Source organism: Felis catus, chromosome E2, assembly GCF_018350175.1.
Source record: "Felis catus isolate Fca126 chromosome E2, F.catus_Fca126_mat1.0, whole genome shotgun sequence".
NCBI lineage: Eukaryota > Metazoa > Chordata > Mammalia > Carnivora > Felidae > Felis > Felis catus.
Genome location: NC_058382.1, coordinates 60,519,332 through 60,541,913, shown reverse-complemented (window position 1 = coordinate 60,541,913; position 22,582 = coordinate 60,519,332). Strand labels below are relative to the sequence as shown.

General features: G+C 54.0%; 1 protein-coding gene and 2 long non-coding RNA genes across 4 annotated transcripts in view; 1 reads left to right on the top strand and 2 right to left on the bottom strand.

Annotated features, from left to right (window-relative positions):
• The window catches only part of ZC3H18 (zinc finger CCCH-type containing 18), a 58,487-nt gene extending 46,597 nt beyond the window's left edge, over nucleotides 1-11,890 (bottom strand). Inside the window, exons 1-2 of one of the 2 annotated variants that reach the window (XM_023245970.2) lie at nucleotides 11,711-11,890; nucleotides 4,113-4,672 (exon numbers count right to left, since the gene is read on the bottom strand). In XM_023245970.2, coding sequence (XP_023101738.2) covers nucleotides 4,113-4,658 — 546 coding nt within the window. In that variant the 5' untranslated portion in view covers nucleotides 4,659-4,672; nucleotides 11,711-11,890. The remainder of the gene's footprint in view (nucleotides 1-4,112; nucleotides 4,673-11,710) is intronic. The other variant, XM_023245971.2, reaches the window with a different exon arrangement.
• A 74-nt stretch (nucleotides 11,891-11,964) lies between these two features.
• On the top strand, nucleotides 11,965-22,370 carry LOC123382441. Its single transcript, XR_006590814.1, has 2 exons — nucleotides 11,965-12,344; nucleotides 21,986-22,370. It is a non-coding gene; the product is annotated as an uncharacterized LOC123382441 (long non-coding RNA).
• Nucleotides 13,363-14,550, bottom strand: LOC123382442. The gene is made up of 2 exons (XR_006590815.1): nucleotides 14,459-14,550; nucleotides 13,363-14,194 (listed from the first exon to the last, which is right to left on the bottom strand). It is a non-coding gene; the product is annotated as an uncharacterized LOC123382442 (long non-coding RNA).
• Nucleotides 22,371-22,582: the final 212 nt, after the last annotated feature.

The following is a 22,582-nucleotide window of genomic DNA, read 5'->3' as shown; positions in this document are numbered from 1 at the left end:
GCATCTTGGTGGGGACAACGCCGCAGCGGGGAGCCAGCGGGGAGTGACGGAGGGCTGGGACCAGGACAAGAGCAGGAGGAGGCGGCCAGGAGCAGCTGCTCCCAGACAGGCCGACGCTCGTCCACACCGGGTCCTACCAACTGGGCTCAGGCAGGGCTGGTCACCGACACCCAGTACAGGAGCCGCCCCGTGCCAACGGCTCTCCGGGGCAGACCTTCCTTCTGCCCGCTGCCACTATACATTTCAATGGCACGTACCCCAAAGTAACGGGGGTTTCACCTCTCTGCTCAGAAGGCAGTTAGGGGCTGCCCACAACAGGCCAGTTCTGGCGAGACACAGACGAGCCGGCCAGGCAGCTTCTGGACTCAAGGGACGTATATTTCCGGAGGCGGGGGAGGGGGAATGACCCCGTAAATTCAGACTGTGCAAATACGACGACGTCCTCAGCCAGGGATAACGGTCGGGGGAGGAGGCAGAGCCCACGGAGAGGAAGCGACACTTAAGCTGCCAGTTACAGGGCGGGGCGCAGCCGGACACGGACAAGGGCAGGAACCCAGCAGAGGCGCTCGAAGAGGCCGCGTGTGCTCCTGTCACCATTCACTGGGCCTGCCCTCCGCTTGCGGAGGTCTGGCTCCAAGCGGGGCACGAGTCCTGCTCTGCCCCGTCACGTCCCTGCGGCGCGGTGACCCAGAGGCACCGTCCGTGGTGTGGGAAGGAGACGGCTTCCGCGTGGCCGAACAAAGCCATCGCCCGGTCTCCTCAGCGCGCTGTTTCCACCTAGGCTGGGGCCCCTCGTGGGAGGGTGTGTGGAGGGCAAGCCAGCCAGCCGGCCAACCTCAGGATCTCCAGGGGCAAGAAAGCCAAATTGGGCTTCTATTCCACGTGCTTTTTCTAGGGCAACCAGCCAACCTCCAGACGACGGGCACTTTCCAGGGCTGCCTCGGTTCAACCCAAGGTCCCGCACCACCGCATCTAAGGGCAGCCGGCAAGCCCGCTGGTGCGATGACACCACGGCCGTCCGGGACCCGCAGGGAGACACTTGGCCCACACGATCATGGAAAGGTAGGGAACGAGCTGAACTTCCCCCTAAGACTCGTTCAACAGTTGAGGCAGGAAGAACTCGCAACTGGCCCTCTCTGAGCGGGGAATGGGCCGCCAAGGACCCCTGGGCCACGCCTGGTAATCAGCCCCCCCCTCGTCATCTTCTCAGGACAGAACAAAGACGGGGCTTTTCGCTCTGCGACACTGACAACCACACCCACAGGCGCCTCGGCCAAGAACTTCATCTTCTGCCTAAAATTCCACCCAAATGGATTAACTCGGGTTTCAAGACCTCTCTTCCCTTGGACAGGCCTGTGGCAGAGGTACGTTTTCCAAAACCGGAAAGGCAGCATGGCTGGGAAACCCAAGGACGCCTGCATAATCATACCCTGACAATACCCTTTACGCAAAGCAAAGGTTATTAGCAGAGCTGCAAGAAAAGAGCTAAAATTCGGAGCTTGTAACCACATACATCGCGTCCCCACCAAGTTCTGTTCTTACGAGCCTTAGATAAGCAATGTTTAAAACCAGGCACGACCACGGCCTACCAGCACAGGTGAAGACGGAATGGGCACCTAAGGAGGTGTGGTGCTTACCGCGGGCTACGGTTAGGTATTTAAGCAGCAACCTTTTCCCTCCTCCAACCCAGAACATTTCTGACAGATTCCATAACCTTCCACTGTAATACTCCCAGACAAGCAGCGTCGCCTCCCCTGGGGTACCTCCCCCCCCCCCTCGTTATTTCAATGTGCTCTGTGCCTCTCTCGACTCCTTTGAGTAAAAGCATTACTCGGTAGGACTTCAGGCTTTCTCCCCAAAACTCAACTTTTTAAAGATCATGATTACAAAAGACACAAGAACATGCTGTGGGAAAAAGAAAGTCTCTTCAACAAATGGTGATGGGAAAACTGGACAGTGACATGCAAAGGGAAACAGGGCCACTTTCTTACACCATAGACCAAACAAACTCAAAACAGATGAAAGACCTAAATGTGAGACCTGAACCCATAGAAACCCTAGAAGAGAGCACAGGCAGCAATTTCTGTGACATTGGCCATGGGACCATTTTTCTAGATGTGTCTTCTAAGGGAAACAAAAGCAAAAATAAACTATTGGGACGACATCAAAATAAAAAGCTTCTGCACACCAAAGAGAACAATCAACAAAACTAAAAGGCACCCTACGCAATGGGAAAAGACATTTGCAAATGACGTATTGGATAAAGGGCTAGTATCCAAAATCTATAAAGAACTTACAGGGATGTCTGTCCTAGTAGGAAGAGGGTATGTGACTCTTGATCTCAGGGCCGTGAGCTCAAGCCCCACATGGGGTGTGCAGATTACTTAAATAAATAAAATTTATGGGGCGCCTGGGTGGCTCAGTCGGTTGAGCGCCCACCTCTTGGTTTTGGCTCAGGTCGTGATCTCACGGTCACAGAGATGGGCTCCGCACCAGGCATGGTGCCCGCCTGGGATTCTCCCTTGCTGGCACGCGCACACTCTCTCTCTCTCTCAAAACACAAATAAAGCAAAACAACTTAAAAAACTCAACACCAAGAAAATAATCCATTGAAGAAATGGGCAGAAGACACGAACAGACACTTCTCCAAAGAAGACATCCAGGTGGCTCACAGACACATGAAAAGATGCTCAACATCACTCACGTCAAGGAAATACAAATCAAAACCACACTGAGATACCACCTCACACCTGTCAGGATGGCTAACATCAACAACACAAGAAACAACAGGTGTGGGTGAGGATGTGGAGAAACGGGAACCCTCTTGTTCAGATGGTGGGAATGTAAACTGGTGCAGCCGCTCTGGAGAACAGCGTGGAGTTTCCTCAAACAGTTAAAAACAGGTCTAACTACCCTACAGCCCAGTAATCCCACTAGTAAGTACCTACCCTCAAAATACAAAAACACTCATTCAAAGGGGTACGCGCACCCCGTGTTTATTGCGGCATATTTACGATACACTGTGTAGGCAGCTCTAGTGCCCATCGACTGATGAATGGATAAAGGAGATGGGGGTGTAATACACGATGGAATACCATTCAGCCATCAAAGAGTGAAACCTTGCCATTTGCAACAATGTGGATGGAACTAGAGTGTATTATGCTGAGTGAGAGAAGTCAGAGAAAGACAAATACCATACGATCTCGCTCGTATGTGGAATTTAAGAAACAAAACAAAAGAGCAAAGGGACGGGGACGTTGACGGTTCCCGGGGGGAGGGGGCCTGGAGATGGGGGAAACGGGCGATGGGGATCAAGGAGGCGCATGGCGTGCTGAGCACCGGGTGATGTAGGGAAATGCTGGATGACTGTACCGAACACTGAAACTAACACCACGCTGCATGTTCACCAACTGGAACTTAAAGAAAAAACTTAAAGAGAGAGATAGATCACGATTAAAGTCCTTTCAGCAGGATTATGCATCATGAAAACCCAGCCTATCCGTGTCTGAGATAATATGTCAGCAATCCCTTCTCCATAACCTGAAAGTCAAATTATTTAAATAAATTGTAACCAAGTGTGATGGCTTGATCAAAAGCTGGCGTGTTCGGATGCACCTGTTATCCATTCCTAAGGGCCCCTTCAGGGACACTTCCAGCGGGGACCCTCAGAGGATGGGCTGGGGGGCAAAGATAAAAAGGCCTGAAAGAACAGACAAAACTGGAAGGAAGCTTCTGGAGCCCACCAGTCTCAAGAACCTAACAGGAACTGAAAATCCACAATGGTTTTAGTTGAATGTGAACTCAAATATTATTTAAAGACAGCAGAGAGAGAAACGATGTCTTGTCACACGAACCTAGAACCCAAGGAAACAATCGGGGTCGGGCGTCTGTCCGCCCTCCCACCAAAGCAGCAGACCGTGGGGGGGGCGGGGGGCGTCCACAGGACTTGTGCCAGCTGCTGACCGGCAGGCCCAAGCTCTCTGGGCCTAGCCTGGTCCTCTTCGGGTCTGGCACTCCCGGGTTACCACGGTGACGGCTCCCAGAGTGGTCATGACTTCCCCGCACCCCGCCTCCTCCCTCCGCCCGCCAGCCCCGCCAGCCCCGCCACTCACATCCAGCTCCCCGTCGTCCAGCTCCCCGTCATCGTCCTCCTTGCTCTTCTCCTTGGCGGTCTCCAGGGGCTCCTTGTCTTCCAGGCCGTGAGCACCCGCGGCCCCCTCATCCCCGGGAGCCCCGTCCCCCTTCTCCTCGTCATCCTCGGCGCCGGCCTTCTCGGCCTCGTCCTCCTGCCCGGCAGGGGCCGGCTCCTCGGGGACCTCCTCATCGTAGTCTAACTCATGCTCGTCCAGGTCCCTGGTGACCGACGAGGCCTCGTCCCTCAGGTCGCTCGCGCGCTCTTCCTCCCCGCGAGGGGGGCTTGCGGGGCCTCTGCTTGGGTCCTGGTCCTCCTCGTCGGAGTGACTCTCCTCCTCCTCCTGGCTCAGTCCCGGGGCGGCGTGGTCTTCATCCTCCAGATCGGAAGCCCTCCCCCCAGCTCCGCCGAAGTCCTGATCAGACCCGCTCTCCCTCAGAATGTCATCGTCCGAGAGCCTCTGCTGTTCCTCCTCTTCGTCCTCTGGAGAGCGAGGGTCCCGTTCAGGGCTCTCGGCCACATCCATCGGTACCCACAATTCTGCAAAAGAAAAAGATCGCAGGTGCACAGCACTTAGCAAAACGGAAAGCAAATCTGCCCTGGTTTTCCCGGGCCCACGCTCGGTCCTGACCGGCAGGAGGGCCCGGGACCCGCACTTGGCCCGGCACTCGGCTCCTCCAGACCCCAGGCCCCCGTTCACAGACCACTGCTGCTGGCTGCGCCGGCAGGGAGGCTGGGAGGCCAGCACCACCCACGGGGTCTCCACCAGGCTGCATGTACTAAGCTGGGGGGTGAGCGCCTCACATCTGCGGCGATCTGGCAGAGACCTGGTGTTCTTGTCACAAGTGCAACCCAGTAAACAAAGTAATAAGATAGCTGTTGCAAGGGACAGCTTTTTCAATTCTTAGAGTAAGAACTGAAATTCAAGAAAAGTTGCACGACTGAACGAGACAGCAGAACCGAAGGCACCCCTCAAGGGTCTGAAGCAGAAACCTTGGCCGGCCTTGGGAGTCCCCAGGTCATGGGCTAGCTCCTGTTCCCGAATGTGCTTCTGTAAGCATGGCCCTGACTGTCCCAAAGGATCACTCAGGACAAGCTTTAAAAATGCAGACCTGGGGGCGCCTGGGTGGCTGTCGGTTGAGCGTCCACCTTCAGCTCAGGTCATGATCTCACGGTCTGTGAGTTTGAGCCCCGCGTCGGGCTCCGTGCTGACAGCTTGGAGCCTGGAGCCTGCTTCGGATTCTGTGTCTCCCTCTCTCTCTCTCTCTCTCTCTGCCCCTCCCCTGCTCACGCTCTGTCTCTCTCACTCTCAAAAATGAATAAATGTTAAAAAAATAAAATTAAAAAAAAATGCAGACCCGGGGCCTACTCAGAGACCTGTATGTTGGAGCCACCACCAGATGCTCCAAAGGTGGCACTCACTCATGCACCCTGTGATTTCCTCACAGCAAAGTGGAGAATCACTGCCCTAACACAGGTATATCACGGAAAAGGACTCTTGCAGAAAATCTTACATGTTTGAGTAGTTTCACGTTTAAAAAGACGGTCATTTCAGAAGATCTCACTTTTATTTTTACCAATCTGGATTTAATAATAAAGTGTCTATTTTTTGGTTTTCCAACCTTGATGCCCATAGACAGTATACTGTTCCATTTCTTCCTTAAAAAATTTTTTTATTGTTTGTTTATTTTTGAGAGAGACAGAGCATGAGCAGGGGAGGGGCAGAGAGAGAGAGAGAGAGGGAGGGAGACACAGAATCCGAAGCAGGCTCCAGGCTCTGAGCTCCAGAGCCCGACGCGGGGCTCGAACCCACAGACCGTGAGATCATGACCTGAGCTGAAGTCGGATGCTCAACCGACTGAGCCCTCAGGCGTCCCTGTTCCATTTTGGAGACTGCACACAGTGGGACCGGAGTATATGTGCAGGAAACCCACACCACTCACCAGCGCAACCTGGAGTGAGTCACTGTTGCAACAGCAGGAATGGCAAAGGGCTCAACGTTCACCTGAGTCTTGAAAGTTATCATTTAAGATGATGTATGTCACAATCATGCTACTTGGTATTTGGTACTGGAAGCACACACATATGACTGCATACTTCAATAAATACAGAAAATTATTGGGGCGCCTGTGTGGCTCAGTCAGTTAAGTGTCTGACTTCGGCTCAGGTCGTGATCTCACGGTTCACGGGTTTGAGCCCCTGCATCAGCCTGCTGGCTGTCAGCACAGAGCCTGCTTTGGATCCTCTGTCCCCCACTCTCTCAGCCCCTCCTCCACTTGTGCTCTAGTGCGCTCTCTCTCAAAAAACAAGATATATAAAATTATCTTACGCATTTATATAACTAAAAATTAAACACGTATCTTTCAAATTTATACTTTTGAAAGGAGAACCTGTGTTTAAAGATGCATACCAAGAGCTGGTACCCTAATTGATAGTTAGAAACGCTGTTTTTGCAGTTAATGGAAATTATTATAATCGAGCACACGTTAGGACAAATCACCTAAAATTTGCCACTTTATAAATCAACCAAATGACCACCGGTAATAGAAATTTACAAACCTGATCATCCGTTCATAGCCACAGTTTTGAGCATGATTCACTTTTCAGTCTTCCTAACTGTACTATCCAGAGGTATGACTGGGGACCATTGGGGAGAATTTTTTAAAAGTCAGTCCTCAAATGGTGGACCCTGCTGAATATCAAGTAGGCCCCCCTGCCCCAGAGAGCACGCCTACTGCCCCCCGTGAGATAAGCGAGGTGCCTGAAAGCTAAGGCCTTTCCACGCTCAGCGGTCAGACAGGGCCAGGTTGCAACCAGCACTCGGGGCCCCTTCCCCTTTCTTGGTGGACAGTAAGCTTTTCCTTTGTGCAGGAGTCCTGTGCCCATCTCTGCACAGATCTTCTTACGCTACATACAAGACACCTCTCCACACGGGGCAGCTGCTGAATCTAGACCTGTGCCCTGTGGGCAGCCGGTCACACGGAGCTGGTTACTGAGCCTCAGACGCCCCTACCGGAAACCCGACAAATGCTGATTTTCACATTTTATAGTGCGATGGCAACCCCAGAAACTAAAATGACTTCCCACTTAAATCAATCGACTGTTATCTAAAATTAAATGTTCCCTCAAACTAGATTAAAAATCACACAACTGACAGGCTGCAGAAAGTAGCTTCCAAGCCTGCCACTGGCCTCGCAACATACTATCCTGTTCACAGCCACGAACTCTCCTAACCTGGTAACAGCTCTTTCTGGGGCTCATACGCAAACCGGTTTGCACTTTGGTCTCGCTGTCATGATTAGATCCGATCAGACTGCCTTTTATACTCTGGGAACTTGAAATCAAATCCTAGAGTAATAAATGGAAGAAACACAGTACCTAACTTCAAATACCCGAACTAATGCAAAAAGTGGGCAGTTTACCCGCTGGGGGGCTGCATCTTAATGGGACACCCAGTGCAACAGTGTGGGCTCTGTGTTAGACCTGGACCCCAGCTTCCTAGAGTCGGGACCTTGGGCACACCTCGGGCCACACCTCGGTGTGTCTCTTCACCTGAAATATAGGGACAAGAGTATCTATTTTGCAAGATTGTAACAATCAGATGAGCTAAAGCCTGATCATGTGCCTGACAGAGGCTCCACACATTTGAATCTGAACTGAACTGGCGAGAAGTAAAGGTACTCCCCAACTTCTAAGAACCAGACTCCTATCACCTGTCAGACACACTTCCAGTCTCTGCGAGCACTTAGGAGTTAATTCATTCATGGTTTCATCCAACAAACAGCTGTCCACTCGATTCAAGACTGTATCACTGAAACAACTCTGCAATGAAGCTGACAGCCACCACCGCCTGCTGAGAGATGACCCCCCCCCCTTCCCCCCGTGTCAGGCACCTGACCAATCCCTGTCAGCCTTCCAAATAAACCATGTTCCCTGTCACAGATAAGGAGACCTAGGCTGCATGGCCACCGAGTGGGTATCTAGGGACCGCAAGTCAGAACTGCACCCGGAGTGTGTGGTCAATTACAGAGCCCCGTACTCTGCGTGAGCGCGTGCTACCCGCCGAGGAACCCACCCCTACGTTTTGCCACTGTTTCTATAGGAAATGGGACCTGAGTTACAAACTGATGTTATAAACTCTTTTTTGGGGGAACAGAACCTACACATAAACTGGGGCCTGCTACTGAACCAGTAGAGTCTGCCTGTTTTTATTTTCTCCCTTTTAAGGCTTTGTGCTGATCCATCTATAACTTCTAAGCCCTTCTACAAAACCACATTTTTATATATGTGGAAAAGTTAACATACCACTTACATAGTCCATTAGTTAAAAACCAGTGATGAACATATGAAGATCCAACTTGTGACACCAGCCATTTTAAGCTCGTCTGCAGTTTGAATCTTAGGCAATAAGCTAAACAAAAATCCAAGAAAAGAACCCCCAAAGGTGCACACCGTTATACTGGCCCCATGAGCAATGCAGACTCAGATTACCATCTGGAGATGCTGGAGCACTGTGGCAGGAAAGTCACTTTAAGAAGTCCTTATTGAGTGCACACCCCCCACGGTGTAAATTATGGAAATCAATTCAACATTCCAAGGACACAAAGCTAACTTCCTGACTCTCAAAGGCAGTTTTCAGAGCTGACCAGAAGGCAGCAGGGCTACCTAAGGCCCTGTGCACCCGCCACTAGGGGTTCAGTCCAGTGCACCTGCCACTCTGGGCAAGTGCACCATCTTGGGAGTCAAAGGTTCTAAACTTTGCCAAGAATCCTCAGTTACAGGTGACTGTGCGAGAAGAGCGAAGTAAAAAGTCCGCCCCTTTGGGGGCAGCCCAGTGTTCTCTGGTAGTGGTGCTTAGCCTTTAGGAGAGCAGGGAGGGCTCGTGTCCCTAGAAAAACGAGACTATGTGCAACGTACCTTCCACTTTAGGGAGTTCAAGGCCCCCTGGGGTCCACCCGCTGTCCCCGGATTAAGAGCTGTTGCCTTAAGTATACTGTACGTTACCGGGTTCCAAGTCCATACTTACCACGCCGTCCACAACTGTTGGTCTGCAAAGTCTGTCGGCGGGCCCCGCCCCCACCCTACATGGAGTACCTGAGGAGACGGGTTCAGACTCACCTCTCTACTCCCCAAGCTCAGCAGACAGCTGGCACCGAGTAGCACGGCTGCACATACTTTACTGTCTAAACGGGGTCACGGTTGAGACTGAAGGTGGGGGGGGGGGGGGACACTATGAACAATTACAACAGCCATTAGGAGGTGCTGTCCTAGGCACACTGGGACGTACGATCCCCCTTAGAAGGCCCTGATAATTTCCTGAGGAGTCGCCTCTCGTCTTTACCTGGGGAACCCCTTGGGATTTTACGGTATGAGGCTGCTCACAGGTGAACACGCTGCACAGAAAAACACGCCAAAGAACCTGCCTGTTAGAAACAACCTGAGTCACACGCTGCTGCCCGGGAGAGAAGTGTCACCGGGGGTCAGAAGAAGGCTTGCCTTCCAGGCCCCGTGCTGGGCAGGCTCACCGTCTCCCGGGGCACCTATGTCCTGTTTGGAGACGAACTCGGCGTGGCAGCCATGTGAGCGCACACCCCGGGCCACATGCCAGGAAGAACACGCAGCCTACGGATGCAGACAGTGACACGGGGCGTCCTCTTGCCACGTCTTCACCAACTCCTGGGCTCGGAGTTTTTACTCGGCTCTTCTCACACAATCACCCTGTAACCGAGGATTCTTGGCAAAGTTTAGAACCTTTGACTCCCAAGATGGTGCACTTGCCCAGAGAACCGAATGACAAGTGTCCATCCATCACCGTGTTTCCACTGCAGGCTGCTTTGGGCAGATGACACTTGATAAATGCTTGTTGGCTAAACGACAACATCTCGTTACTTGATAAACTACCTGCTGCATACCAGAAACTGGAAACAAGTGCTGATTTTTAGAAGACGATGCCAGAACTCAGACGTGCAGTGAGCGGTGTCTCGTCACCCAGCAGCCACTCTGGAGGGCTGCACACGGATTCCAATAGCAACGCTAAAGTGCAGGACGTTTTGGGAACTTCTCTTTTTGAGCGACGTTTGGGACTTTTTCTTCTCACGCTCTAGTGGCCGCAGACGCTCGTGCTCTCAAGGTAGGTCACTCGAGAGATCGCAGGAAACCCAGGAGAGGAGCGACTAAGCCACGTAAGAGGACTTCTGGTTAAATGCAGGGTACGACTATCGAATGGGACTAATTTTCTCACCCGACGCAGGTACTTACGGCCAAAACAAAGAGTTCTCAGGAGGCTGTGGCAGAGGAGCACCCGCGAAATACAAGCGTAACCTTTCAGGAAGGTAACTTTTAATAGACCAATCCCTATTTGAAGGTCTAAGTGCTGGTACATCCAGCTACAATCCTGATTCAAAACGTCACAGGTTCACAACATCTAAAGGAAGGATGTCAAGACTGGTGACAGACGCCGCCCCCAAACGGACCAAGCCTGACCACCAAAAAACTCCTCAGGAAAGAAGCACTCACCTTGAGATGATCTGTAGCTGTGAAAAAGTAAAAAAACCTTCTTAAACACGAGCAAGGCCACAGCTTACCTGTTTGCTCTCTGAAAGGATCCCACCGAGCTTTCTTACAACATGTGAGCATTTCCCACCCCAAACCAGGGAGGAGTTCCAGCCTTTGGGACACAGCTGGCTGCGCTCCACACGCGTGCTCAGGCTGTAAAATTCTCGGGCCAAGACTCCCATCCACAGGCAACAGGGGAGGTGAGTCTCAAAGAAGAAATGATGGGCCGCTGCTCTGCCCCCAGACAGTACTACAGAGGCCAAGCACTCCCTTCTTCCATTTTCCCCAAACGGATCAGAAGACTGCCCCACTCCTGCCAAAGACCTTGTTGAACAGCGCTCTCTTAAAATGATCGGCCACACTACTCGGCAAATTAGCTGTCACAAAGTATTCGACAAAACTTAACTTTCAGCAGAGGCAAGGCTGGAAGTGAGTTTTTCCAAAGGACTGGGCATCCTCCGGGCTCCTAACTTAAGGAGTTAAGTTTGTTCCTAAGAGCGGCGCGCGCGTTGGGGCACAGCCAAAACATCCAACCTGTGCACCGTGAAGCTGAGGGAGCAAGTTCCGGGAGGCTCCAGAGAGCTCAAAGTTCCCGAAGAGCCCATCCCCGGTCTTGGCTGGCCTCCTCCGCTGGGCGAACCTGCGTGCCTCCCCCCGCTACTCCTGCTGTGGGCGGCAAACATGTGCCACGCGAATGTCCCGGAAGAGAAATGACAGCTTCGGGAGTATCAACTCCACCGCTGGGCGCACAGGCGGCCGCGGGGAGTTCGGGGTCTGAGTGGGTTCCAGGGCCCCGTGGGCCGGCTCGCAGCGGACTGAACGCGGGATCGTGTGTGTTTCAGGGACCCCTTCCCAGGGCCCGAGAGCCACGCTCGGCCGGGGACGCAGCCCGGAGCGCTCCCCGGAGGCGGCGGCGCCGGAGCTCCCGGGCCTCTGCTCCGCGCCGCCGCCACGCTCCCCGCCCGGCCGCCTCGGCCTCCTCCCCGCCGGCCCGGCCTCCCCGCCGCCGCCGCCGACACTTACCTCAGCGCGAGGGCGGGGAGGGGGCCACGGCTCCGCTGGCGTCGGGGCGGCGCGGGGAAGACGTCCCTCGGCCCTTCCGCTCCTCACAGGCTCCGGCTTGAGGCGCGACGCGGGCGGAACAAACGGGCTCCACTACCCGCGGGGGCCGGCCATTGTGCGACGTCATCAGGCCGCGACGGTCGTCCTGCGGGCCGGCGGGCTTCCCTCCCTCGCCCCGCCCTCCGCCCGCTTCCTTCCGGCCTCCGCGCGGCCGCCTCCGCGCGGCCCCACCCCCGCGGCGCGCGCCTGCCTGAGCCTGCCACGGCGCAGGCGCCGCCCAAGCCCCCGCCCTGGGGCGTGTCTCCGAGTCCACGCGCGGCCGGCCGCCCGACCACGCCTGCGAGGGGCGGGGCGAGCTGGCCGCGCTGCGCGGTCACGTGACGCCCCCGCGCCGCTTGTTCCCGCCCGGCGGCCTCGCCCTCTTCCCGCGGACCCGTGAGCTCCCGCCACGCGGATGTGCGCGCCCAACGCAAAGTTACTCGTGTTTCCCGCACTGAGCTGAAACGGCAGAGCCCCGACAGTTTTCGCGGCTTCCGTCGGACTGCATCGCTTATGTTCATTGAGTGTAAGCGACTCAACACAGAATTGATCATTTGTGAGTATTGAGTTTAAATGTCAAAGCTTAAAAATTGTAACCGTTTCCGGTTTCGTAAAAATAATCAGCTCAACGCAGAGATTAATCATTTCTCAGATACTGAGATTAAGTATCAGAGTTTAACAACTTCATTTCCGTGGGAATAAACAGCTCTCCCTATTACTAGAATGATCAGTGTATCAGAAGGACGTCACGTGGCACCTGGAGCATTTTGGCAGCTCACCAGCTGTGGGCACAGCCCCTCGGGGTGGGGCCACCCTGCAGAGGGCCAAACACAGCACTTTAAAAAAATTTTTTTTAAATTATTAATTTTTTTTTGAAAGGGTGTGAACGGTGAAGGGGCAAAGGGAGAGGGAGACACAATCCAAAGCAGGATCCAGACCTTGAGCTGTCAGCACAGAGCCTGATGAAGGGCTAGAACCCACGAACCACAAGATCGTGACCTGAGCTGAAGTTGGAAGCGCAACTGACTGAACCTCCCAGGCGCCCCTAAGATTTTATTTTTAAGTGATCTCTACCCCCAAGGTGGGGTTCAAACTCAGGACCTCCAGATCAAGAGTCCCACGCTCCCCCCTCTGAAGGCACTTTCCATTTTGGAGAGGAAGGTCCTGGGCTTGGTTGAATGCCCGGCTGTCTTGGCCTTAGAAGTTTTCATCGTTTGCCGACAAGGGAACCAATTTTCCTTTTGCGCTGGGTCCTGCAGATTATGTAGTGGGTTCTGGGTGTAATTAAGGGTTTGGGGATGTGCTAAGCAGAGCAGGCCTTCATTCAGCCATCTTCCTCCTCCAGAAAATTTGCAATAAATACTAGGAGCTCCTCCTTGGTGCAGTCTGCCACTGTTCAGCCGCAAATAAGCCTGGCACGCCGTGAAGTTGCGTGAACTCATAGATGTTTGCCCCATGTCATCTGAACGAATGAGCCAGGGAAGAAACGAGTTACCATATCACCCAGCAATGCCACTCCCGGGTTGCTGAGCCAAGAGAAATGAAATCTGTGCACACAGACATCTGTACGTGAATGGATGTTGGTAACAGCTTTATTCACAGCAGCCACAAGGGAAAACTACCTGCGTGTTCATCAAGTGATGATAGGTAGATATGGTCCATCCGTCCAGTAGAATATTACTGAGCCGCATAAAGGAATGTAGCCTTTTTAAGAAGAGAGAGCAAAGAGTTCTCTGTCTCCTCCTCCAGCCGCCACGGGAGGGCACAAGAAGGTGGCATCTGCAATCCTGGAAGAGGGCTTTCACTAGAACCTGACCACACCAGCTCCCTGTTCTTGGGCTGCCAGCCTCCAGAACCGTGGACTCTGTCCACGATTCTACCTCCTCAATGAATCTCCAACCACCCTCCCTTTTCTCCAACCACCGTCACCACCTGCCAGGATTAATGCTGCAGCTCCAGACCTGGTTCCCTGGTTGTCACTGTGCCCTGCCCCCCTCCTCTCCTGGACACCAAGAGTCACCTGCCTATAATCTCACTGCTCCAGCCTGAGGCCCCTCTGGCGGCTCCCCCTGTCCCCAGATCAGACCTGAACCCTTGGGCGTGCTGTCCCCGCTCCGTGACCTGCCCAGCCTGTCCCACCAGCACGTGTGTTCCTTCTTTGCCCTCAATTTGCAGCACACTTCCTGTGCCACCAGGTGTTTACACGTGTCATTCTTGCTGCCTGGGACGCTGCTCCTACGTCTCCCCACCTAACGTTGATCATTCTTCAGGCCTCGTTGATGATGGGCCTTCTCCCAGAACCTTGACTGTCTACGCAGCACAGCTATGAGCTCCTGGTCAGGCACGAGTCGCTAATCACAGCGTTTGCAGCATCTGGGGTGGGGGTGTGTGTTGGGGGAGCAGCATCTAGAAAGACAGAAAATGGGGGCGCCTGGGTGGCGCAGTCGGTTAAGCGTCCGACTTCAGCCAGGTCACGATCTCGCGGTCCGTGAGTTCGAGCCCCGCGTCAGGCTCTGGGCTGATGGCTCGGAGCCTGGAGCCTGTTTCCGATTCTGTGTCTCCCTCTCTCTCTGCCCCTCCCCCGTTCATGCTCTGTCTCTCTCTGTCCCAAAAATAAATAAACGTTGAAAAAAAAATTAAAAAAAAAAAAAAGAAGGGGTAGGGGCGCACAGCTGGGGTTTCACCCCGGCAGGTGGACCGCAGATCCCAGGCGTTCTGTGACATCACAAAGGAGGTGTCTCCAGGTGAAGTTACTCTGGGTGTGACTGTTCTGCAAGAGAAACATAAACATCTGTCTTATCCACCCGGGTCATTTGGAGTCAGCGTCACTAGTAGCCCCTCTGACCCTGACTGGCAGGCACTCTCCCGCCATGTTCAGTACGCCAACACACGTGATCCCATCTGGCCGGGGCCATCGGGTCAGTCAAAGCCAACGGGCTTGCATTAACACTACTTAACCGCATGAGAGCGCTGCCACCACCGAGCTGGGACAGCTGGGACAGTGCCCTGAGGTCACTGGGTCTGAACCTCTCAAGCGTGGTGGTCTCTATTGGGCTACAACCACTTTGGAGAACCGCAGGCATATTGGGAGCAGTGCTCTGTGGCCAAAAACACGACCCTAGGCGGGCGGCTCAAAGCGGAGTCATTGGGCGGCAGCAACACGGGACCTGTTAGGAACGCACGGTCTCGGCCAAAATCAACCACTCGGGAAACAACAGACGATGACGAGGATGTGGAGAAAGGGGAACCCTCTTGCACCGTTGGTGGGAATGCACACTGGTGCAGCCGCTCTGGGAAACAGCGTGGATGTTCCTCAAAACGTTAAAACTAGAACTACCCTCCGACCCAGCAATTGCATGACTAGGCATTTATCCAAGGGATACAGGTGTGCTGTTTCGAAGGGGCACACGCACCCCAGTGTTTATGGCAGCGCTGTCGACAACAAAGTATGGGAAGAGCCCAAGTGTCCACTGACTGATGAATAAAGATGTGGTATATATAGAATGGAAAACTACTCAGTGATCAAAAGGAATGAAATCTTGCCATTTGCAACAACGTGGATGGAACTAGAGTATGTGATGCTAAGTAAAATAGAGAAAGGTAAATATGATTTCACACAGGTGGAATTTAAGAAACGAACACAAGGGAAGGGAAGCAAAAATAAGATAAAAAGAGAGAAGGAGGCAAACCACAGAAGACTCTTAAATACAGAGAACAAACAGGGTTGATGGGGGGGTGGGGGATGGGCATTAAGGAGGGCACTTGTTGGGATGAGCACTGGGTGTTATATGTAAGCGTTGAATCACTAAATTCTACTCCTAAAATTATTATGTTATATGTTAACTTACTTGGATTTAAATAAAATTTAAAAATTTTTTAAATGAGAAGCACTTGGGGCACCTGGGTGGCTCAGTCGGTTAAGCGTCCGACTTCGGCTAAGGTCATGATCTCACAGTCTGTGGGTTCGAGCCCCGCATCGGGCTCTGTGCTGACAGCTCAGAGCCCGGAGCCTGCTTTGGATTCTGTGTCTCCCTCTCTCTGCCCCTCCCCTGCTCATGCTCTGTCCCTCTCTGTCTCAAAATAAAAACATTAAAAAAAAAAAATGAGGGGCGCCTGGGTGGCGCAGTCGGTTAAGCGGCCGACTTCAGCCAGGTCACGATCTCGCGGTCCGTGAGTTCGAGCCCCGTGTCGGGCTCTGGGCTGATGGCTTGGAGCCTGGAGCCTGTTTCCGATTCTGTGTCTCCCTCTCTCTGCCCCTCCCCCGTTCATGCTCTGTCTCTCTCTGTCCCAAAAATAAATAAACGTTGAAAAAAAAAATGAGAAGCACTCAAGACTAAGTGAGATGTGGGGCGCCGGTTGAGCGTCTGACTTGGGCTCAGGTCATGATCTCACAGCTCGTGAGTTTGAGCCTTGCGTCGGGCTCTGTGCTGTCAGCTCGGAGCCTGGATCCTGCTTCAGATTCTGTGTCTCCCTCTCTCTCTGCCCCTCCCCTGCTCTGTCGGGCTCTGTCTCTCTCCCCAAAATAAATAAACATTAAAAAATTTTTTAAAAAAGACTAAGTGAAATGAGCCAGTCAGAGAAAGATGAATACCGTATTATTTCACTTACATGTGGAATTTAAGAAAGAAAGCAAAGGAACAAAGGGGGAAAAAAGGGACAAACCAAGGAACAGACTCAACCATAGAGAACAAACTGATAGTTACCAGACGGGGGTGGGGGGGGTGGGGGGGGTGGGGGGGGGCGGGAGGGGGGATGGGTGAAACAGGTGACGGGAATTAAAGAGTTCACTTATCGTGATGAACACTGTGTAATGTATGGGATTGTTGAATCAGTGTATTGTGCACCTGCAACTAATATGATGCTGTGTGTTAACTGTACTGGAATTAAAATTAAAAAGCTTGGAAAAAAAGCCTTCCCCGCTCCAAGGCTAATATTATGCATCATTATATTTTCATCATCGTTATCATTATGTTTTCTCTTTAAAAGAGGAATGCACATTCTCAGGCCCTGCCCCGAGCTGCTGCATCAGGAACTCTGGCAGTGGGGCTGGCAGGCTGCCCTTCCACAGGCCTGGGGATCCGATGCCCCTGGAGGGCAAGAACCACGGGACTGTGGCGCTCTTGCCCGTGGCCTCTGGGAGACACGAACAAGGATACAGAAGATTTCTCAGTAATCACCAAAAAAAAAAAAAAAAAAAACCAAGGAAAAAAACAGAAACAGAAACAGAAAAAACAGTTCACAGCTGTTTGCAATAGTGTATAATGTGTATAATATCGTAATTGTTAAACATTGCAGTATGTGAACGTCAAGTGTATGCCTCTAATATCTGTGCAGGTGAAGCTGCTTCCACGAAGGGCATTGACTGCCCCTTTGAAGGGGGAGGAGGAAGCCACGTGCCCTCGTGAGCAGGGGGGCGACATGAAGAGAGCTTCACGTTGGTGATTTTAAATATTTATTTTTGAGAGAGAGAGAGAGAGCACCAGCGAGCACAGCAGGGGAAGGGTACAGAGGGAGAGGGAGACACAGACTCCGAAGCAGGCTCCAGGCTCTGAGCTGTCTGCACAGAACCGGACGCAGGGCTCGAACCCACGAACCATGAGATCATGACCCGAGGTGAAGTCGGCCGCTTAACCGAGTGAGCCACGCAGGTGCCGCATGTCAGTGATTTTAAAACCTCATCTGACGGCTCCTACACCTAGTCACCTCCTGTGGGTGGCTCTGTTGCTTTTCCTCTTGGTTTTCGGTGATCTGGTCCCCTTTTATAGCATGCCTTGTACTTTTTATTTGATGTTGGACATGGTGGATAAATTTTTGTGGGGTGCTGGGGCGGCCTTACGCGCTCCCAGGGAGGGTGAGGCCTTCTGGGCGAGCGGGCTCAGCGGATCCCCGGGCCCTGTTAATTAAGCGTTGCTGCTGGCTTTCGCAAGGGCTGGTTTGTTTCCAGGAGTGTGGCTCGTACTCCTGAGTGGAGCCCCTGTGCGCTCAGAGGACCGTCTGCTCCGTCTGCCCGACTCAGTGTCCATGGGCTTGATCTACAACCTGTCACTCCCGCTGCCACGCTGCTGCTGAACGCCCGCTCACTGCCCTTCTCTGCCGGTTGTCACACTCTCCCCCAGTCCAGACAGCCCAGGGGGCAGCCGTGGCCTGAGAGGTTCGTGCTCAGGATTCTGGGCTCCTTCTCCAGGCTTTCCCCTCAAGCTCCAGATGGTTTAGACCCTGTCTCCTCAGCTCAGTAAGGCCGCGCTTGCTGCCGTCTGTCCCCCCCACCCCGCCGCAGGGTGCACACAGGGTTCACTTTCTTGTTTCTCTTTGCTCAAGGTCATAGCCCCACGGCTGCCAGCGTCGGCTGCCCTCCAAACGTATATATGCGCGCATATCAGTACGTGCATATGTACGTCCGGCTTTGACCGTTGTTGGCGGGTGGCGGGGGCGGGGAGGTGCAACACTGGACTTTCACACTTCAAGGTGGCAATGCCCGCATGAGCCTCTGCTGTTTTCTCAGGCTGCCACCAGAGGGCACGCCAACCCAGGTGTTCTGCACGCCTGGGGACGGGATGTGGGAAGGGAGGTGGGGGGGGGGGTGCAGCTCCCCCTGCCAGAGCCCCTCAGCCCTTGTCATTCTTGGGCTGCCATGTGGATGATGCCGGAAGGCAGGACGGGCCTCAGGCTCCTGGATGTTCAAACGCCGTCTATTCCCACATGGGGAGGGGCGCTTGCACGCTTGCACCCCCACACACATTCCCTTTCATCTTCGTTTAGAAGCTCTTCCTCTGGCTTCACTGGAACATTAATGGAGCACACAAATTTTGGGGGGCTTTTTTCTGTATTTGGAATTCACTTCTGCGAGACAACTGTGGACGCAGCTTGCAGGAAGGACCGCTGGTTCTGGGTGGGGACCCCACCCTCCTGTCACAGCCCCTACACAGACCCAGTGTGGGAGCGAGAGAGATCAAGTCTCCGCTGCCGGGGGGCCTGACTCCTGGGGGACCCCTGTCCTCTCCAGGCTTTGTCCCAGACTCCCGAGGGGTGCCCGGCACTGACCCCACCCAGCTGTTTCCCTTTCCTCCCTTGAGACGTCCTGGGACAACCTCAGACCCAGCTGAGCCGTGGCTGCAGCCCGCTCCTCCCTGGTGTGGCTGAACGAGTGAAGAAATGAACGAATGATTGCATGAACGGATGTCAGTTTGGTTCCCAACTCGAAGCCTTTACCAAGGGCCAGGACTTCTTCCCACAGTGACGGTGTGGGCACGGCACACCGGTTCCATGCCGCAAGCCAGCCAGTGGGTTTCCCCACCCCAGTTGTCAGTGAAACCCTTTCTGGAAAACAAGGGGGCTATGGTCGCCGGTCTCCAAGATGGCCCCAAGGAGCCCTGCCCGCTGGGACTCGCGCTCTGGAGCAGCCCCACCATCCAGGCTGGCCCACCACGGCTTGGGCTGGCGGGGGAAGGAAAGGCAAGGTGTGCTGGGAAGGCCTGGAGCCCCATGTCTGTGCTCTTGGGGGCCCTGAGCTATTGTAGGACGTCCGGCTTCGCTGCTGGAGTGGCCGCGTGCAGAGGCAGAGGCCCCAAGATGGCACGGAGGGCAGGGCTCTGCTGTCCCAGCCAACCCCAGCCTGCCAGTCCTCCTTGCGAGGCACCAGCCAGGAGACCAGACGACCGCTGTCCCACCGTCATCAGGCACAGAGGAACCACCCGGAGGAGCCCGGCGGGCCCTGAGGTGTGCACGATAATGAAGCGACTGTCTTCGCAGCCCAGTTCCAGAGAGCCAAGGCCACAGATGCTCCCTCGCCCCTGGGACCTAGGGTCTGCACCCATGAGGCCCCCAGCCCTTGATGAGTGTGCCACCTGAATGGGACTTTTCCTCCTTCGGGCACCAGCCTGCCTACGTCTCTATGCCAGCAGCCTTGTCCCATCTTCCGTTGCACAAACGTCGCCCCAGCTTCTATGAGCACCTCCCACCATCAGCAGAACCCACTGCCAAACACCCAGGATTAGCACCAGACAGCATGGCTTTCCACCGCCAGAGGGGTCACAGCTGTGGTGCCAGACATTAACCCTTTGGTTCCTGGGCCATGGAAGAGGTCCGGAAGTTTCCAAGGAGGGTCCAGTCGGCTGAGGTAGAGGGCCCTTGGTTATTGACATATTGACATTAGTATGGGAGTCATGTGGCAATTTAGTGGCTGAGGTAGCCGCACTGATGCATACCAGCTGAACACCTGTGTGTTTCTTTGGGGGCTCACTCAGACACACCTTCCCTCCTCAGGGCCCATGGGGCATGCCCTGGGATGTGCCATCTGCAACTCACATTCGGAACCCCTCCTTCCCTGAGTCCCCACCCCCAGCTGGATGTTTTCACTGATTGCCAAGTCCTTAAGTCTGAGGACTTAGAGGTGACATTCTAGAAGTCTCACTGTGGCTCACCTCCAATCCCTGCAAAGTGGCCTTTCCTGCCCACACCCTGCCCTGCTCCTTGGGACCAAATGTAGGAGGGTTGTCATGAAAAGGGCAAACATTTTTTTGTCATTTTTTTCTAAATTACAGAACAAACCCACCTTTACAGATACAGACAGATAAATAAGGTGATTTGGGCCCTGGTATGTGACAGGATCCGGGCGTGTCCAGAGCCTCGGGGGTGGGAGTGGCCGCCCAGCGCTGTGGCTGAGGACACCTACTTTGTAGAGGGATGGGTTTGGGTTCATATGTCCACTCTGCCCTCCACTAGCTCGCCTTCTGACGCTCTGCTCTCTCTTCTGAAAAACGGTGACAATAACAGTTGTCACCATAGGGGGGTGCTTGTGACAGCTACAATGTGCCATGGGCTGTGCCCAGTGCCTGGCCCCTGGTATGCCCCCGGCAGATGGCTGCTGTTAGGTATGAACACATTTGAGAATAGGAGACGATGCTCACCGGTTATTTACAGATGCTCTTCCGCTCACTCTGTTGTGAGCGCCGTTCCGTGCCAACTGGTACTTCCTACGACATCGGTCTTGACAGCCCGTTAGTCTGATGTGGGCACACAGCATCAAGTTCTTTCCAGTCTGAATGGATATTTAAGTTGTCAGCGAGTTGTCTTATTACAAACAAAAGCTATATAACTGCTATGTGACCCCAGGAGATGCCCCTGGAGGCTTCTTTGCTGTGGGTGGTGGGAGGCTGCTGGCTGCCAGCTTCCTGGGGCACACAGAGGGCGGAGATGCAAACGTCTGCTAACGTGGTCTGTCTACAGTGCGGGCGAGCCAGTGGTGGGAGAATTCAAGGCAGAGTGAAAGCACTCTCTGCACGCGTTCTGGGTGTTGGAGCTGTTGCTGCTCTGGTGGTGTCTTTCCTATCCTAGACAGAGGGAGGACTCCCCAGGATCAGGGGCAAGGGGAGTGGAGTAGAGGAAAGGACCGGCGTGAGGCTGAAGATGTAGGTTCTCGTCCCAGCTCTGCAGCTTCTCCGCTGTGAAGGGTGTCCTGCCCCATAGGGCCGACCGACACACTCTGCACACAAACACTTAGCACAGCTCGTGGGGTTTGGTGAGTGGTCACGAGTCTTAGCTGTTTGCGCCGATTTCATTTACTAGTGTTAACTGCGTGATTTGGGCGAGCCGCTCTCCCTGTCTGGATGTCCGATCTCACTTCCACGGGCCTTGGTGTAGATGGGTGTGTTGCCGCCTTCCACGCCATTTGATTCCGTTCTCTCCTGAGGTCACCGTGCCTCTGGTTCCGTCTGGAAGGACGCAGGATAAGGCGGCAGGTGGTTTCAGCACCAGGAAGGGAGGACAGCGCCTGGAGCTGTCCATGGGCTGAAATCTCGGGTGGGTCTCCCTGGAGGAGGGCAGGAGAGGTGTGGCCCGCCGCTGGAGGAGGCAGCAGCAGGGATGGCGGGAGACAGGCTCTGCGTCTGGGAACAATGAGCCTGCCATGCGACCGGGGCTCACGGGGTCAGAGCCTTCCCAGACGTTCCTGGCAGCCCCAGTGGGGAGCTGGGGTGCCATGCTTAGAAGCAGGAGGGACCAGGCCTGCCACGTATGGGTGTCTCCTGCCACCCTTTCCCCTCCCCGTCAGCCCTCTCCCCTCTCCACTCATCTCTGTGGTCCCGAGTTCAGCCAGGTCCTGGAAATCACAGTTTTGGAGCCATGTTGATGAAAATGCCACTCAGCCTGAGCTTGTGTGCAGAAGCGTCTAGCTGTGTCGTCTGTGATTCCCCCAAACAGGAAACCACCCAGAAGTCCATCGACAGCCTGTCACGCATGGACATATTGCAGAGAATCCTAGGGCAGAACATTACACAGCAGTGGAAATGGACGAGCCATAGTCACACTCGGCGGGGATGGATCTCTCAGCGTGATGCTGGGAAGAGGCAGCACACAAATAATTACGCGTGGTTTACTTCTGGTTATAGAAAGGTCCCGGGCAGGCAAGATGAAGGATGGCATTTGGGGCTGTAAGCCAGAGAAGTGGTGGCGATCTGCATGGGGAGGGCAGGGGTAGTGGTTACCTACACGATCATTTTATTGATCCAACCGGTAATTTATGTTTGGTGCACCTTTTCATGTGTATGTTATGTTTCAAAATGAAAAAATAAAAAAGAGAAAGTCACTAGGGGTCATCGGACTTTCTGGAGGAGAGGACTATTAAAACACACATTCAAGGGCACTGCTGCTGGTCATTCAATTCGGTGGCCAGGAATACACACACTAACAGGGTCCCTCCTTGGTTCTGAGGTGTGTGCCTGTGACCCCTACAACCCACGACCCCGAGATCAAGAGTCGCATGCTGTACCGACTAAGCCAGCCAGGTGCCCCCTGAAA